This window comes from Molothrus aeneus, chromosome 29, assembly GCF_037042795.1.
Source record: "Molothrus aeneus isolate 106 chromosome 29, BPBGC_Maene_1.0, whole genome shotgun sequence".
Lineage (NCBI taxonomy): Eukaryota > Metazoa > Chordata > Aves > Passeriformes > Icteridae > Molothrus > Molothrus aeneus.
Window position 1 is genome coordinate 1883560 of NC_089674.1, and position 19056 is coordinate 1902615.

At 46.5% G+C, this 19056-nt stretch overlaps 1 protein-coding gene across 1 annotated transcript in view; it reads left to right on the forward strand.

Moving 5' to 3' along the window:
* The first annotated feature begins 7258 nt into the window (after positions 1–7258).
* The window catches only part of ANK1 (ankyrin 1), a 69963-nt gene continuing 58165 nt past the window's right edge, over positions 7259–19056 (forward strand). The window contains exon 1 of the mRNA XM_066567426.1: positions 7259–8193. Coding sequence (XP_066423523.1) covers positions 8068–8193 — 126 coding nt within the window. The 5' untranslated portion in view covers positions 7259–8067. The remainder of the gene's footprint in view (positions 8194–19056) is intronic.

Genomic DNA, 19056 nt, shown 5'->3' on the forward strand with positions numbered 1-19056 from the left:
GAGAATGGTTTTGGTTGGGTTTGGTTTGGTTTGGGTTTGGTTTGGTTTGGGTTTGGATTGGTTTGGGTTTGGTTTGGGTTTGGTTTGGATTGGATTGGTTTGGTTTGGGTTTGGTTTGGTTTGGTTTGGTTTGGATTGGATTGGATTGGTTTGGATTGGTTTGGTTTGGGTTTGGTTTGGTTTGGTTTGGTTTGGATTGGATTGGTTTGGATTGGTTTGGTTGGGTTTGGGTTGGGTTGGGTTGGTTTGGGTTGGGAGAATTGCCAAGCCAAAGCAGGTTTGAAATGTGGCTGTTGTGAAGAGCATCAGCCTTTGGCAGCACAGAGCAGGGTGTGAAGAGTTGCTCCTGCAGGTATCACACTGTGGACATGGGGAGAGTTGCTCTGCTCACCACTCTCGGGTTTGCTCTGGTTCATAGGTGAACCAAAGTCTCTGCTTGCAGCTCTCAACACGCAGGGAAGAGTTTGAATGCAACCCACAGCAACAAAACACTGCCTGGGAGACTGGAGTTGTGGTTCTTGAAAGGAACTAACTGAAAGGAGAATGATCTGAAAGGGTTACAGCATTCTGAAAGCTCATCAGCGAGATAATTCAGAAAAAGCTAAAAAGAACTGAACCATCTTAATTAGCTGAGGGGAAGAGCTCCTTGCTGAGATCCAATCTCTGCAAGTAACAGAGGAATGCAGATTGACAGAGGCAGACCAGGTCTACAGCAGCTGAGGTGAGGCCTGCAGCATCTTTTATCAGCACAGCTTGTCAGCCAGAATAATTTACCTAAAAATAGATGTCTGAAGTTGAGCTTTGAATGTAAAATTCTTTTGCCCCAAATACAGAGAATCTCAGTGACTTCACCAAACATTGATTTTTCACCTCGAGCAGGGCAGGATCCAGCTGCATGCTTCATCTCTTGAAACAGGTGCAGGAACACCTTGAAACAGAGAGTCAGGAATTTGTTTCCATGTTTCCTTCCTTGTGGGGAGATTCTATTCTGTTGGACAGCTCTGTGGCACATAATGACCCTGTTCATAATTTTGTGGCACAATTTTCCTAAGGGTTCCTCTGTCAGTATTTGTTTGTTCTCCCTTGCCAAACACTTGGCCCTGTGAGCTCTGGATAGTGGCTGTTGTCACTACGTCAATGTTTGTCATTTGTGTCACAGAGTAGAATCCCAGTGTGTGAATCAGGTAACAGAGTTACCATAGTAAAAAAAAATCTCTTTTCAAGGAAAAAGTGATAAATATGGTGCTGTGTGAGCAATAATTAAATAAAATTACTGAAAATTTTCTACTGACGTGTTGGCTAATATATGCACGTGGTACCTTTCAGCTAAAGGAGAAAGTCTGTTTACTGAAATTGTCATTTTATGCAATAGGAACAAGCAGCAACAAGAGATCCTCTGCAATCCCAGATACTTCCCAAACAACTTCTCCAAAGATAAAAATCACTGTTGGACAAAAAAAAATATTATGTGGTGAGCTAAGTGAAAATACTAAGTCCATTTCCTACTTCTCCTGTCCTGCATCTTGCGTGAATGTTGAAGACAATGAGCTTTTTGTTTTTAATGTGCAGCAGATGTCCAGGGTCCCTTTTTTACCAACCAAACACTGAGAGCACATAGAACCTTGGTGTCAGTCACAGGCCAGATGCTTCCTGACTGAGGCTGTCCTGAGCGTGTGTCCCTGCTCAGGACAACCTCACAGGCATGGCCAGAGGTTCCTGCTTCCAGTTCACTTGGCTTTTAAATCATGCTGTCAGAATTCAAGACAGATGTTGGAAAGCAGCTCCCACTGATGCCAAAGGGCACTCAGTTGGTGGCATGCAGCTTCCCCACCTCACAGAGCTAAGCATCAATTCAAATCCCAGGCAGGTACCAGGACAACAGCTCTGAACCCATGATGTGGTAGGGATGAAATCCTCTCTGGTACCTTGGGGGAAAGGTAAAAGACTGCTTGCTCTACAGTTATCAATATTGTAAAACATTGGGGTTGTCTTTTAAGGGTTTTGATTTAAAATATGAACGGATTTCTTGTTTATGTTTGCTTTGCAAAAAAACCCAAATATTGCATATAAATAAACCTTGGGCTTCCTATCTCACTTAGATGACTTAAAGACCTCAAGCTCTAGATGCAACTAAAGACAAAATCAAAACCAGACACCCATTTAAGGAGGACTGAAACAGCTCTGTCTGCTCTCCTCTCAAAAAAAAATCCCCATAGAGTTGAAGAAAATACTATCATTACATTTATCTACAGTATTTTTTTTATTTTACTTTATTTTATTTTATTTTATTTTATTTTATTTTATTTTATTTTATTTTATTTTATTTTATTTTATTTTATTTTATTGAGTATACAAAGAAACTCATCACATCAGTTCAGTCATCCACAAATGCTTTGTGGATGCCTCTTACTGCAACTTCAGGAAGAAGTGAATTTGTTACTGGTCACCAGATTTCCAGGCTCAGGGCTTCAGCCAGTCCCACTGGGAGGAGCTCCTCTCCAGGGGAGCAGGTTCAAGTTTCCCTGTGTGTTCCCTTCTGATAAAAACCTCCTGCAGTCTGAAGTAAGACTGCAGCTACTTTAGGAGTGTCCTTGTCCTCCTTTGCGTTGTGCTAGCGAGCGTGCTCTTGAGACCAAAGCAAACCACAGGAGTTGGTCTGCAGAAAGAAAATCTTCAGAACTGCCTGAGTATGGGCAGCAAGGGGTCAGCAGGTGATGGCTGAAAGGCTGGGGACAAAGGAAAGTACTGGAAAAAAACCCAGTGTCTTTGGAGGCCATTGCAGACACCCTTGATCATCTCCCTATCCTGCTGTGCCACAGCACTTTGATCTGTTTGGAAGGTTCTGCTGCCCACAAAAACCTTCATCATGCTCTCCACAAGAACCTTCATCATGCTCTCCAAAAACCTTCATCACTGCTGCCCAAAAGAACCTTCATCACTGCTCTCCACAAGAACCTTCATCATGCTCTCCACAAAAACCTTCATCACTGCTGCCCACAAGAACCTTCATCACTGCTGCCCACAAGAACCTTCATCACTGCTCTCCACAAAAACCTTCATCATGCTCTCCACAAAAACCTTCATCACTGCTGCCCACAAGAACCTTCATCACTGCTCTCCACAAGAACCTTCATCATGCTCTCCACCAGAACCTTCATCACTGCTGCCCACAAGAACCTTCATCACTGCTGCCCAAAAGAACCTTCATCACTGCTGCCCACAAGAACCTTCATCACTGCTCTCCACCAGAACATTCATCACTGCTGCCCACAAGAACCTTCACCATGGATTCTGCACAGGGCTCAGGAAATCCAAGCAGGAAATGTTGGTGCAGAAGGAAGATAGAAAAGGGAGTTGTGATTCCCTTTTCTGGATGCTCTGACAGTTTATGTACAACTGGAGGTCACTGTGTTATAGTCAGGGGCTGAAGAACACAATAGTGCTCCAGGCAAAGTGATAAGGAAAATGAGTTTTAACAGGGAAACATTTCTAGCCCTAGAAAAGTGCAAGTATCAGCTGCACTGGTAAAAGCTCTTCATCAACTCAAGTGCACCTTCCTTTTCTGGGGATGGCAGATGATGCTTTTGGTGTCTTTCAGGCTGTACCTGAAGTGCATTAGATCAATAATCCCTCTGAGCTGTGCTGTTTACTTGGAACACTATATTCCAGGCTGGTTTTGTGAGTAACTTCCTTCTTAGATGGCTTTTCAAACTCTACCCTCTGAGTCCATTAAGTGTCCCTATTCTTCAATGCAGCTGCTTTTTATTCCAGCCTTTTGTTTGGAGCATCTGGTAACACTGCAAAAGGCTGCCTGGAACAGGAAAAGAGAAATAGATAACTGAGGTCTCACACATTCCCCTTCACATGCTTCTCACTGCTCAGAAAAGGAAAGAACACAGTGCCTCATGCATAAGGCAGCAAATAGGTTAGCGGGTTAAAAGCAGCAGTGACAAAATAAAAAGCTTTCCAGGAGACTCCTAGGCTCAACAAAACTGGTTGAAGTGCCCAGAGCTGGTGGGCTCTGCCCCTTGTTCCCAGAGCAAACTTAGGAATTTTGCTTTTTAGCATCTGAGACATCTCAACTGCATGCCCACAGCATTCTCCAAAGCTGCAAAGCCTGGCCAGCCTCAGCATCTCCTCCATCAGTCCCTGGTTATTTGCTGCTCCTGCTCTGTGCTGTCTCTGCTCTGGCTCCCAGGGAGTTAAGAGGTGGGATCTGTGTGTAGAAACCCAGGAATTTTGCTTTTTGGCATCTGAGACATCTCAACTTCATGACCACGGTGTTCTCTGAATCTGTGAGCATGCAAAGCCTGGCCAGCCTCAGCATCTTCTTCACCAATTCCTGGTTATTTGCTGCTCTGCTCTGTGCTGTCTCTGCTCTGGCTCCCAGGGAGTTAAGAGGTGGGATCTGTGTGTAGAAACTCAGAAATTTTGATTTTTAGCATCTGAGACATCTCAACCTCATGCCCACAGTGTTCTCTGGATCTGTGAGGATACAAAGCCTGGCCAGCCTCAGCATCTCCTCCATCAGTCCCTGGTTATTTGCTGCCCCTGCTCTGTGCTGTCTCTGCTCTGGCTCCCAGGGAGTTAAGAGGTGGGATCTGTGTGGAGGAGGAGGCTGTGTCCTGCCGCAGCCGGCGGAGGGAGGATGCTCCCCTGCCTGCAGCGCGATTTCTTGACACGGGAAGAAAAAGGAATTCCTGTGCCAAGGCCTGGAGTGCAGCACAGCCACCCCCGGCTGCCAGGCCCTGGATTCTGAGGTCTGGCCCTGCCTTGGAACCTGGAAGGCAACGTCACCATGATGGTTTAGGAAAAATCCCTTCACCAGGATTTTTGTCCTGAGAAGCCTCAGAAAAGAAATGTAAACAATGATTATCAGATTGCTTTGGAATGTGGTCTGGAGGTTGTTTACCAACAGGTTCATCTTTGGTTGGTTCCATGTGAATTGTGTTTCCTCAGTGACCAACCCCAGTCCAGCTGTGTCGGACTCTGAGGAGTCAGTCATGGGTTTTTATTATCATTCTCTTCTTCTGATGGAATCTTTTATTTCTTTGGTATAGATTTAGTACAGCAAATATGATATGATATTATATGATATGATTAATATAATGTAATATAATATAATGCAATGTAATATAATATAATGCAATGTAATATAATATAATATAATATAATATAATATAATATAATATAATATAATATAATATAATATAATATAATATAATATAATATAATGTAATGTAATGTAATGTAATGTAATGTAATGTAATATAATATAATATAATATAATATAATATAATATAATATAATATAATATAATGTAATGTAATATAATACAATGCAATATAATATAATATAATATAATATAATATAATATAATATAATATAATATAATATAATATAATATAATATAATATAATATAATATAATATAATATAATATAATATAATATAATATACCAGCCTTCTGAGAAACATGGAGTCAGATTCTCATCTCTTCCCTCGTCCTGGGGACCCTCACAAACACCAAAAGGAAGGACTGGAGCAAAGCCTCAGGCAAAAGCTGGGTCTTGCAGGGAGCTCAGGGTGGCTCTGAGCAGGTGATGCCCACAATGGCTGAGAGAAATGAGTTTACTGCACACAGCAGGACTTGGTGTCATTCCCCAGATCCCCACTTTGAAAGATTAGGAAATTCCACAGAAAGAAAATCAAACTAGCAGGGAGCTGATTTAGGATGCAAAGTCCAACATCTCGAAGTGAGGCACTCCCAGTGTGTTATGGTTAATTTTGACAATTAATTATGGTTAATTATTATGGTTAATTTTGACAACTGCCATCAGTTATGGTAATGTTTCCTCAGCCTCAGTCCCCAGCAAAGGACTTGTGTGGAGGAGGCTCAATTAGGGTGATATTTTTTTATTTTATTATTATTAGGGTGATAGTCCTACTGAAGGGAGCTCCCAGCTCCCTTCTGTCTGTGGAGCATTTAAATTCTGCAGCTTCTATTTAATTTTGTGATTTTTTTTTCCCCATGGGCATTGAGAGAACATTGCTATAAAAAGATGTGCAGCTGTATCTAGACTTGAGTGTATTATTTATCGATGTGGGTAAAATACACAGAGCTAAAGCAGTACCAGGAAATACACTGTAAAATTTTATCATTTCCTGTCCTTTGTATTTCATTAGGGCCTTCTCTGTATTATCAGTCATCATATTCTTTAAAAACTGTATAATGTGCCATGTTTTTTCCCTGATTTTAGCACACTCCTTGGTCAATGGGCGAAGCAACAGAACTGGGGGAACTTCAAAGGGAAAAGAAACAAAAGGGGAAAAAATGCAAGAAAACTTACTCTAGCAAAAAAAAGTGACCTACAGTGTGTGCACAACTCAGTTTGCATCTCAGCTTCTCTCCAGTCTAAATAACCTATGACTGTTGGGTAGCTGCTGAGGAATTGGCATTAATCCCTGCTTTGCCATCTTTTATCACAAAGGGACCACGACTGCCCAGAATTTGGGGAGCTGATTGCAGAAAAGTGCAGCATTTGCAGAGTCCCACCCGTTTTCCCGTGGGTGCTTTGCCCGTGGGTTTGCACCTTGGCAATGTTTTATCCAAGGGACAGGAACGGGGCTGATAAAAGCAGGGATGCTCAGGAATGCCTGAACAGATAAGCACACTTGGCTGCAGGTGATGGTGCTTGCACCTTGGCAATGTTTTTTCCAAGGAACTGGGCTGGTAAAAGCAGGGATGCTCAGGAATGCCTGAACAGATAAGCACACTTGGCTGCAGGTGATGGTGCTTGCACCTTGGCAATGTTTTATCCAAGGGACAGGAACTGGGCTGATAAAGGCAGGGCTGCTCCAGAGCACACTTTGCTGCAGGTGATGCTGTGTTCCCCCACCCCAAAAACCCCATCCTGGTTTTATCCTGCTCCCCTCACACACTGGTGCCTTGTGCAGGAGCCAAAGTCACTCCTCCAGGCCTCCAGCATGGAATTGTTTGTGCTTTTGGAAAAGAGCAGCAGGAGGAATGCAGGGCTCTGTGTAGAGAAGGCATGGCTGACTCTGGGAGTCTCTAGGTGCCCTCAGAGAGGATTTGAGCTCTGGTGATGCCTGGGCAGGCAGGAGCTGGCAGCCTGGGTTTACTTTGCTGCTGCTGCTGTGTACAGAGCAGACTGAACCCTTCATTTCTGCCTCCTGCTCACGGCTGAGATCCCTCCCCTCCTCTTGCTGCTCAGTCAGCGGGGAGATGCGAGGAGGGAAGGAAGGATGCTGCTGAGCTGCACTTTGCTCCAGTACTTGGCACATCCTTTGCAGTATCTGCTGTTTTCTGAGCAGGGATGCTGCCTGCCTGCCTGCTGAGCAATGCAGCCATTCCCCACTGCTCCCTTTGCAGGAAGATGGAATCGTAACCGGGAGAGTGAGTGAGTGATGCGGCTGCTGCTGCACAGAGACTGACTGGGAGGAAGAGAATTGGAGAGACTGGAATATGTGCCTGCCTCAGCAGGCACTGCAGTGGAAAAGCCCCTGACTGAATAGATGCAGGTTGCTGCTCTTTAGGCATTGCTACAGAGAACTCAGGAGTCGGATGAAATGCATCGGCCTCCTTTTTCACCGCTTCTCTATTGTCATCATGCATTAATTGCTGGGAGTTATTTTCCTTCCTGTGGCTGACTGCCTGCATCTTTTTTTCCTACTGCAGGAGAAGCAGTGAGGGAGAGAGCACAACACCAGCCCAGCGTCCTGTCCCACAAGAAGGCTCCTTCCTGCGGGATGTGCCAGCACAGTCAGGGGCTGCTGCAATGGTGCAGAGAACCTCTGGAACACCTGGATTTGGGGTTACCCATGGCTTATAAAGTGGTCCCAGCTTGCATCTAGCAACTACCTGGAGACATTGGCTGTCCTTTGGGGCTTACTGACTGCTTTCAATTTTCCTCTCATCCCTGCTTTCACACTCATCTGGGTCGACAGCATTTGAGCGAGGGGAACGCGCTCCCTCGGCCAGGAATCGGAGGGTGCTGCAAGGAAAGTGCAGGTGTGAGCTCTGGAGGGGACTGCAGTCTGACCAGCCATGGCTCAAGCAGCTAAACAGCTGAAGAAAATCAAAGACATCGAGGCTCAGGCTCTGCAGGAGCAGAAGGAGAAGGAAGAATCCAACCGCAAGCGCAGGAACCGCTCTCGGGACCGGAAGAAAAAGGTCAGTGGTGCTGGGGTGAGCAGCCCTGCAGGCTGTGCCTGTGCTGAGGCAGTGAGTGTGTCCGTGTCTGGGGGCACTGCGGGGTGGGCACAGAACGGCAGAGGGGCAGCCTGGTCCCTGTGTGCACGCAGCACATGAAACAGCCTGAGCTGAAACAGCACAACACATGAAACACAGGACAACTTTTGGGAGCAGAAATCTGCTGTTTACCCTGACGGCTTGCGGGGAGCTGGGGGGAGAGAGGGAGGGAGCACAGATCTAAAAAATCCTAATGAGGGGTAAGGGAACTGAGGGCTTTATCAAGGCAGCTTAATAGACTCACTCAGCCCAGTAGCAGATTTGATCTCTGAGATAAAAATGCTGTTTTCTGGTTTCCCTTCAGCTTCCCACAATTGCTTTTTGTGTTCAGGGCTTAGGAACAAGAGACCCCCACCCCTTTGTCTAGTGAAGGACTCATTTTGTTGTCCACTCCATCCCTTGCTTAGTCTGCACCAGAATATTGAAACCAGGGCACAGCAGGAGCAGACTCCTGACAGAGAAGGCATTTCAGTGCAGAGCTCTGTGGGTTCTGCTGCTCCTGGGGGAGGCTGCACCTGTGCATGGGACAGGGGTCGTCCTCCCCTGCTGGCAGCAGGTGAGGGGAATCAGGGACAGCAAAGAGGAGTCTGTCCCTTCTGCTGGTACCAGCATGCTGCTGCCTGGGGTCTGCCAGCTGTTTTGAGCTCTAGATCCTCTCTGAAAAGTCACTGGCAGTTTTTTTTTTTCCTTGCTGCCAGCTTCCTGCACGAGTGGGCATGTTGCTAAGATAGCTTTGCTGCCCCTTGAAGACCTCTTGAACCTGACTGTTCTTGTCTCAGCATGGTCTGAGGGTTTATGTGCTATGCACCAGTGCAGAAAGGCAGCGAGGGGAGAGGTGAAACCAAGGATAATCGAGGATATCTCTGACAGGAGGTTGTGATACAGGAATTCTTAGGTGGGCTTCTCCTCTGCCTTTAAGCGCTGGAGATTTCCACGTGCCCCTGTGGGCAGGAGCCTCACAGCTGAGCTCTGCTGTTGGAGATCTTGCTAGCTGGGCCCTGAGAGCACTGAGGAGAGCCCTGCTCTTCTTAAAGCTGGGCCAGCGCAGCCTGGAGAGGTCTGTGACCACAGAGAGGGAGTCCTCGGGGGGAGATGAGTGGGCCCATCAGGACAGATGTGAGGTCTGCAGGCAGCAGCTGGGGGGTTGAATGTGGGGCTCATTCAGCTGCCCCACTGTCGTGCCAGAGCCTCCTCCTCCTCCTCCTCCTCCTCCAGTGGTGATAATTGCTCAGTGCTTGCAGGTCCATGGCTGCTCCCTGCAGGGCCTCTCGCACTGGAAGCTGATGGAGCAGCTTGCCCGAGGGCTTTAAAGGGGATCCCATGTGAGGAGCCACCTCATCAGGACATTTTTCTGGTGTCTCCTGTTAGCCCTGCCCCAAAGCCTCCGTGTCTCCAGTGCCAGTGTTTTTCCTGTGCACTCTCCTTGGGGCCAAGCAGAGGCCTGCCAGGATGTTCTGGGATCTCTCACCCTGCTCTGCTGCAGTCCTGGGGCTTTGGTTTGGGTTAGGTCAGTGCCTCTCAGTGCCCTGTGAGCTGCGTGGGACTCGTGCCGTGCCCATGCCCAAGGCCCTTGCAGTGTCTGTTGGGATGTACTGGAACCACTGAGATGCCACTGACTCCTTCCTCTGTTCCTCCTCTTCCTCCTGTTCCCCTGCCAGTGCCTGCCAGCTCTATCTTGCAGTGTACACAGACTCAGGCTCTGGCGTTTGCACAGGGCAGGGTGTCACTGATATCTGGTTGAGCCCACCAAGAGATGAAAGTTAGTAGAGGCATGACTTATGATCCAGGGCAGCCTTAGGGTGACACAAAGCAGAGGAGATGGCCAGAGGGAAGGAGATGATGGCCTCAGGAAGAAATATCCTCTCATCCCATCCCATGTTATATCTTCAGTTTAGTATCCACTAGCATTCCCTGGAATTTTTGTGTGGCTGTATGTGTCCCATGAAGTGCATGGTTGCATCCTGCAAGAACCTTGTGTTCTGTGATACCTGGGGGCAGTGAGTTCTGTTATTTAATGCTGTGTTGCCCAAAACCCTTCTCCCTTCTCCTTGGACCGTGATTGTATTTGTTGCTTTTCAGTTTCCACAGCAATTTCTTGGGTTTTGTGTTAAGTGCCTGTAATGATAACCTGATTGACCTTGTTCTGTCCATTTCTGTGTTCTCTCCCTCTTGTTTGTCTCCTGGCACAAGCACAGTCCAGCTGTGTAACCTTGTCACTTCTCCAACGTTCCCTGCACCCAACCTTTGCAACTGAGGATGATGGCAGTTGTTGAGTTTTCATTTGCCTGCATCAGGGATTTAAGGAATGGCTCCTTGTCCCTCACCCAGGCTCCCTGACCTGCCCAGGAACAGGGCAGAGCTGCCCATGGGACAGCCAGGCCTGTCCTGAAGTGTTCCTGCTCTGCAGAGTGCCTGGAGGTTGTCTCAATCTTAGGACGACCCCAGAGACCAAGTTTTCAATAGTTCTGTGTGTTCCCACATTTAATGCAGCTGTGAGGACTCACCAGGGCCATGGCATGACGTGTTTGTGACTTCTGATAGAGACAGCAGATGTGAGCAAAAGAGAGTGTGAGTTAACACAAGATCGCTGCTATCAGAGAATGTGCCAGGCATCATCCGGGCTGGCTTCTTGCTGTGCCTGCTGCAGGATCCTGGCTTCAAATCTCCCCGTGTTTTCTTTAAAGGGGCAGTTTAGGGGGCACCAGAACCATTCTGTCATTGCTGCAGGGCTGCACGTGGAGTTTCTGGTGTGGCCATGCACTGACAGGGAAGCAGGGATTGACAGGAGCAATATCTGGGCTTTGGATGCAGCTAAATGTCTCCTTTTTGTGGTTTTGAGAGGCAGTCACAGACAAGAACGCTCCCTTCCTTTCCCTGCAGATGTGGTAAGGCCACCTCAGCAGGAAGGCCTCCCTGGGAAGTCATGAAGATCACTTCAAAGACAGCCCTGGCTTTGCCAGGGTCGGTGGGCAGCAGCAAAATCCATTGGGAAAGTGGAAATGGGAAAAGTGGTGTCCTGACACTGTTAGTGAGGCAGCTCTGTAGCTTGTTGTGTGAACAGTTATTGAGATCTCTTTGAGTTGCACGTGACTATTGTAGTTAAGACAGAAAATGGACCAAATCCCCTGCCAGGAATTCTGGAAGCATTGGCAGAGCTCACCAAATGGGTTGTTAGAAAGGGCCCACACTGGGGCCCAGAGCCCTTTGTCTCACACATACATTTTCAAGCAACTTGCAGCTGTTCCAGGTGGTCCAAAATTGATGAACTGATGGCATTGTAATCTGACACACTTTGACTGAGACTAATAAATAAAGGTTATGAAAATCTGAATCTATGAAAATCATCTGTCTTCCTATTGAAGTGCACTTATCCTGGTACTAAATTCAACCAAATATTTCATCAAGCATAACCAGGGCCAGGCACCTTCATCTGCCTCTCTACAAAGGTGCAGATTCCAGCTGTACTTCTCAGTGGACACGCAGGAGGCTGGAACCTCTAAAATGTCTTTGACAAGAGTGCAAATAACAGGAGGACTTCAGCACCAGCAGCAGTGCCAATATTGTCCAAAGAACTCATCAGGTGCACGTGTCAGAGCACACTCGGGCTGTGTGCAGCATAACTGGGGCTGCAGCATTAAATAACAACACAGCCAAAAGCTTGAAGGGAAGTTCTTGTGATGATTCCTATCAGGGTTTAAATTATTAGTATGAAAGGTGTGATACATCCCCTCAGTACATTCAGAGCAAACTTTGCTTGGGAACAAGTCTGCCTGAATTTACCACTTTTTTTCTTCTTCTTCTTCTTCTTCTTCTTCTTCTTCTTCTTCTTCTTCTTCTTCTTCTTCTTCTTCTTCTTCTTCTTCTTCTTCTTCTTCTTCTTCTTCTTCTTCTCCCTTTTTTTTTTCTTTTCTTTTTTTTTCTTTTCTTTTTTTTTTTTTTTTCTGTAAGGGGGGCAGGGAAGGTACAATAAGGAACAAAACTCTATTCTCTTTCTGCTTCTCTCTACTTTCTTTGTCTTGCAAGTGTTCAAGAGTGAGACAGTCTCTTGGTGTGGATTTGTAGAGCATCTCCCACAATGCATTCTTGAGTAGTAAGTGATTCCTAACAAGAAACTCCCTGCATAAAACTCCTTGGCTTTTTTCTAGTTGGTAGTTTCCTGAGAACAGCACGCAGATCAGCCTGAGGGCTCCTGGATCTCCACATTACAGTCTGACACCCATCCTCAGTGCTGTATATGCAGCAGGGAATGTTTTAGTGCTCACACTGAAACACATCCTGCCAGGAGGGCTTGGGAGGGTGCTTTGGAGAAGGGAGACAAGGCTTTTGTGAGAGTGGGTTTGGATTTTGTGGGGAAGTGAGAGCAAGGTGTTTCCATTTGGCAGAGAGCTCGCTCTTCCTCCAGCTGGAGTGAAATGGTGGGGAAGAGCTAAGGACAGACAGAGGATCAAGTGACCCCCTTCCTATACTCAAGCATGGATAAGGGATAAGTTTGGGCGATTAAAAGGCTGATAACAACTGTCAGAAGAATCTCTGAGCTGAGGTGTGTGAGGCAGAGGCAGCGCTGAGCTAACTGGGGCGACGTGGAGGATGCTGAGGAGAATGTTTTACGTGGATTAATTTTTCCCTCCTTTGGAAGCTGGGGAAATGTGGTAACTAGAACAAGTCAGGCAGGGTTTGGAGCAGCAGCCACAAACTCAATCAGACAGAGGAGCAATTACAGATGATTCCTTGGAAGGACAGTCACACAGGCGTGCAGGGTGACTGCGCTTGTGCTTTTTGTGTGACAAGCAAAAGAGGTCACAGTCACTCAATGACTGTGCACTGATAGGGTGTATCAGGGTGGTCTGAGCTTAGGATTCTGAGACAGAAAATCAAGACACCTCTGCCAGAATTATGCAATAAGCACATGAGAAACTGGGGTGAGAAATCGCTGCTGGAGCGCTGCCAAGGAGCAGCCACTGGGTTTGTTCTGTCTGCATCCTTTCAAATGGCTGTTTCTGTGCAGCAGCCTTCAGCTTGCTCTGGGTTTGGAGAGGATGCAGAGAAAAGAGTGATGGAGACAGAAGGAGGGCAGAGGATTTCAGCAGACCCAGCTGCAGATGGCTCAGAACATCCCAGGGATAACTGGACTTCTGAGCTCCGCTGTGTCCTGCTCCCATGGATGGTCACTGAACCATCACTGGATTGCTGAGATTCCTGCTTTCAGTGGCTGTAGGTGCTGCCAGAGATGTGACTTGGCCGGCTGTCAGCCCCCAGGGTCTTCACTAGCTGCTGGAGGTGTGCTGGATCTTACCTGCAAGCTGGAGCTCAGCAGCAGGAGAAAGGACCTTGCTAGAGCTCAAGAGCTGCTTTGTCTCCTTTCCCCAGGATGGGGGGATAAACAGGAGCAGAATACGGGCATCTGGATGTGAGGGATGTGGGGCAGGAGCAGAACCCACTGCTGCAGGGGTTTGCTGGTGGGAGAAAGCACTGGGGGGATGTTGGTGCTGTTCTGCACTGCTGCTCTGCAGGCTCTTAAATTATTCAGGTTCTAACAGCATCTGTATGTGCTTGGTGAGCCCTCTGTGCTGAAATGAGGTGAGCAGCCTCTGAAGCCCTGTAGCATTCAGAAATCTGGCTCAGGAGCAAGTTCTTTCAAGCTGTGCCCTGTCCCCTGGCCAGGACATCTGCCCCAGGAGGGCACTGGCTGAATGCAGGGATGAGCCCTGCCTGGAGCAAATGCTTGCAGGAGGGTGAGCACAAAAGGCAGTGCCTTCACAAAAATCCTGCATGTGACAGCCTGCTGGGCTTGGTCTGTCCAGCACAGGAAGCCGCCTGCAGTGTGGTGAAGCTGAGGTAGGTCTGAGCTCAAAGGAAAGCAGATTTACAGAGTGCTAGAACTGGAAGTTTATTCTGAATTGTGCTAGTTTGTTTTAATTGTCTAAGTGTGTCAGGGTTGTTCAGAAATGCAAACTCTCTGTCGTGGTCTGGAAAGGTGTGGCATCACCAGTGGTGTGATGGTAGGATGGATCAAGGATGGTGGAGATTTCTGGGTTCCCTGGCCTATTTACATCTTTCTTGCAGTCCTCACCTCCAGCTCTCAAAACACCACGAGGGTAGGTTCTGAAAGCCTTAGTTCTGGATTGAATAGACCAGCCCTGTCAAAACTTTCCATGAGTAGAGGGCAGCTTCCTAGGTGGAGGGAAGTTCCTGACACCTTCTCTCCCTAAGGGCACTTCTCAGTATGACAGAACCATCTGAAAATTCACATTTTCTTTCACAGATGATTATGTCATGTTTTGAGCCTCAACTCTGCAAGCAGCAGCAAAAAAAAAAATTCAAGCTCCCTTCCTATTTGCAGACCAGATTTTGCTGACTGGGTGAAACTTTAGGCCAGAGCCTTACATCTCTGTGTAGGGGCTGCAAGTGTAGGGGACAGTGATAAATCTGTGGCTTCAAAATGTTGCATCCTCAGTGAAAAATCTACAGCAGAGACAAAGCAGCAGGTATTCACTGAAGTGTCTTGGGAGGAGGAAGGAGAGAACTCGGCAGCAGGAGAGCATTTAGGAAACAGATGAGGTTTCTATATTTGTGCAGAGATGAGGAAGGAGGGAGAGAGTGTGTGTGCATGTGTGTGTGTGTGTGTGTGTGTGGCCAGGCCACCAGGAGGATTCCTGTGTAAAAGAAAAGGTTCTCCAGCAAGGGAGCAAGCAGAAGTGAAGGCTGTGGTCTGTTGTATTTGCAGGGAATGCCTGACAAAGGCAGGAATGATGCATCTGGCTCCATGTTCTCAGAAGGCTAATTATTACTTTATAATACTATATTATATTAGAGAATACTAAACTAAAGAATTCAGAAAGGATACTTACACAATGCTAAAAAGATAACAATGAAAACTCGTGACTCTTTCCAGAGTCTTGACACAGCTTGGCCCTGATTGGCCAAAGAGTGAAAAAACAATTCACATGAAACCAATGAAACAATCACAAACAATCTCCAAACACATTCCAAAGGAACGAAACACAGGAGAAGCAAATGAGATAAGGATTGTTTTCCTTTTCTCCGAGGCTTCTCATCTTCCAGGAGAACAATCCTGGGTGAAGGGATTTTCCAGAGAATGTGAATGCCACAATGGTCTGTCGCTCCCCTGTGGTGACTTTGCAGGCTTTGTAGGGTGCATTCGTGTGCCTAAGTTGGAACTTTTAAATGGGAAATGCAGAGAGCAGCACACTGAAACCCTTTGCAGAATATAAACTGTCTTTGATTTTTAACCAGTGTGATAGTCTCTGCAAAGGAATATTAAATACTGTCGCCTTCTTACAGTGGTTAGGAGTTTAGTCGGAATGATGCTAATTTGTTTTCATTGTCTGAGTGTGTCAGGGTTGTTCAGAAATGTTACCTTTCTGCCATGGTCTGGAAAGGTGTGGCATCACCAGTGGTATGATGGTAGGATGACCTTCTTACAGCGCCATTTCTCCAGCAAACTGAGGTGTCCAGATACTCTGCAGGAAATTCAGTGTGTTGAGTCCATTCATGATGCCATGCTTGGAATGAGGAGCATTGTGCCTTTCCCAGGGCTTGCTGATTACAACACCAAAGAAGAAGACAAATCCTGTGAGATCAATACAGTTTGGTGGGTGTGACAGGTGTGGGGTGAGTGAAACACGAGTTCAGCTTTAACAGAATACTTGCCTGTGTACCAAGCTCTTCATTACATTGATCTGAATATGGAGGAGAAGAGTAAAGGGTCCTTCTTTGGTCTGCCTGGAAATCAGCTGTACCTTGCTGATGACTGAAGTGTGAGCTTTTACTGTGTGCTATAGCCATAAACATAAATGTCTTTTAGGTTCTCACACTGCTGTTTGAATCAATAACATTCTCCTGTAAATGCTTTCCATGGCTTTGATTATAGTAGTAACTATTGTGTCCTTAAATAAGATGCTAAACTTCAACAATCCAGTTTTCTTGACTTGTGAATCTCTGCATGGAGTTTCTCTTCTTTTGGAGTGAGTTTTTATTTATTTCCCCTCTCTATTTCCCTTGTGGTGAATGAAAGTACTCGGACTGACAGTGGACTACAGGGAGGTGGTGGTGTACTAGAGAGTTCTGAGAAAGGTAAATCTTACTGAATTGGCTTTTGATGTTAAAGTTGTCTTTACTGCAGTGGGGAGTTTTATAGTTCTTCCCATCTTTAATGCTGAAAGCGAATTTGTGTCTGTGGAACACTGGCTTGGCTTGGGCAGAGGGAGGGGGTTCGGTGCTAGGAGATGCCTGCATGGGATCAGCATTTGTCCTGAAGGCTTTCATTTCCTCTGCTTTTTCAGCCGAGTTCTTCAGCTCTTTTCCTGGCAGAATCCCCTCAGCTCACAGTGACAGCAGTGGGTTTGGTCCAAGCAAGAATTGCTCAGTGGAGCATGGCATGGCAGCTCTCCTTACACGCAGCTTGGCCGTGCCACTGCTCTGATGCAGAGCAATGTGCTCCTGTTAAAGAGCAGCACCATGGTCAGCAGGCTCACCCCCTTGCTGGGAGGGCTGGGAGGGAAAAATCCTTCTCATCAGCCTGCTGTCAAATGGCTGAGGAGCTGAGATTGCTGCAAGAGGAGCTGCAGTATCACGGGGCAAAAGTATAAAATATCTGTTGCCCACTGTGTGAGGCAGGGATCCCAGGATGCTCACAGGGATCCCAGGATGAGGGAAGAGAAAAGGATCTGACTCCATGTTTCAGAAGGCTGATTTATTATTTTATTATATATATTCTATTAAAACTATACTAAAAGAATAGAAGAAAGGATTCCATCAGAAGGCTGGCTAAGAATAGAATAAGAAGGAATGATAACAAAAGCTTCTGTGTCTCGGACAGAGTCCGAGCCAGCTGGGCTGTGATTGGCCATTAATTAGAAACAACCACATGAGCCCAATCCCAGATGCACCTGTTGCATTCCAGAGCAGCAGATAACCATTGGTTACATTTTGTTCCTGAGGCCTCTCAGCCTCTCAGGAGGAAAACTCCTAAGGAAAGGATTTTTCATAAGAGATGTCTGTGGCAGCCCACCAGGACTGTATCAGCAAAACTGCTTCCCAAAACTTGTAAATTGTCCCTGCCAGAGGTGAGATGTGCTTCTCAGACCTGTCAGGGAAGTCCTCCAGGGCCAGCAGCAGTTCAAGAATGCATAGCAAACACCTTCTCTCCATTTAAAAGGTGAGGCAGCAGCATTTGCTGTCTCCTGCCAACGTTTCACAGGGAGCAGCAGCTCTGGCCTGCAGGGCCTCTCAGTGTGTGCTGTGGCACCACCATCATTTTCTGCACAGGGTCAATGAGGGACGTTCATTCTGCCTTTCCTGCATAGCCAGACACTGTGGGTAAATTGCAGATATTTGGGAAGAGGAGCTGACATCTTTCACTAATTCACTTTGCTTTAAAGTCATGCCTTAGAGCCAAGAAAGCTGTGAAGACACTTGGAGCAGCTGATTGGGATGCTCTGTTCACAGCTGCAATAATGATGCAACTTCCTCATGAAAATGGGAGATAAGGTGCATCACTGAGAAGGGCCATTGCACACTGAGAGCTTCAGTCTGAACAGACTTTTTCTTTGCATTGGTGGTGTGGTTTTTGTCTGGTTTTTTTTAGGAATAAATGCAGCATTTTGCCTGGAGAAGGTGCACTGTAATAAGACACGAACCTGTAGTTTGTTCTTGACAGTAAAAACGTATTGAAAAACACTGAGAAAAAAATAAAGAGAGACAGATCAGAAAAGGATGAAGCTTCAAAGTTTCCTTTATTGCTCTTTGGAGATTTCTGGGGGGAAAAAAAAACCAAACACCACAAATGAAGCACCTAAGATGATTTTTGTCCTCTTTCTGGAGCTGCAGCTGCTGCAGTCAGCTCCCCACCCTCAAGCTGTCTGCTGTTTGCAGCCAAGCTTTGCCAGCAGGTTGCTGGGATAATATTTGGCTTTTTTTAATGACCAAAAAAAAGTGCCTGGAAAACAGATATATATAATTTTTGCATTTACATTAAAAGAGGTATGTGACATGCCAGAGATCTGATTGGGAGGTGCCAAGAAACGACAGAGAATCAAGGAATCTCTCTAAGTGCCCAGCTGTGAATACAAGGACCTGATTTTGGCTATGTTTTTAAAGACCAGCATCAACAAACATGCATGCAAGCATGTTTGGAGGGTGTTACGTCTCTGAAGAGGCACTGAGGGCTGCAATAATTGGGAGGACAGAGTGAAATGCTGGAGGCTCCCAGCAGGGCCATGTTCCAAGCCATGGTCAGCAGGTAACCCAGCCCAGCAGCTGTGAAAGAGCCGGGGCTCTCACACATCTGCCACAGGGGGCATCCTGGCCAAAATGGTTTCTCAGCCTCTGCCTGCTGGCAGGTGAAAATGGCTCGTCTTTTCTGTTGAAAAGAACTTGAAGGAGTCAAAAGAGGAAATTATAGGATTTTTTACTGTTTGATTCCATTCCTAGACAAGCACAGCCTTAGTAGTCCCTGTAAAGCAGATACTTAGGGTCCCTCAAGAAGTTAAGAGGGGGAATTCTAAAGTTTTATGTTGAACTGCTTTTCTGAGCCTGATACCCAGCGTCCTCTATAGTTGCTGTCAAAGATGCTACGACACTTTTCACAATAAAGTGTTTGTGTGCATGGACTGACTCTTCTGCTCAGCAAAAATCCCTCTTAGATAATTACATTCTGCTTCTTTCAAGCCACTCGTTTCCCCAGCTCCTCGAGCTGCTGGAGGCTGCCTCCTCTTAGTCTGTGTATGGGATCCCTCCTTTAGCAAGAGGGGGAAAGAATACAAG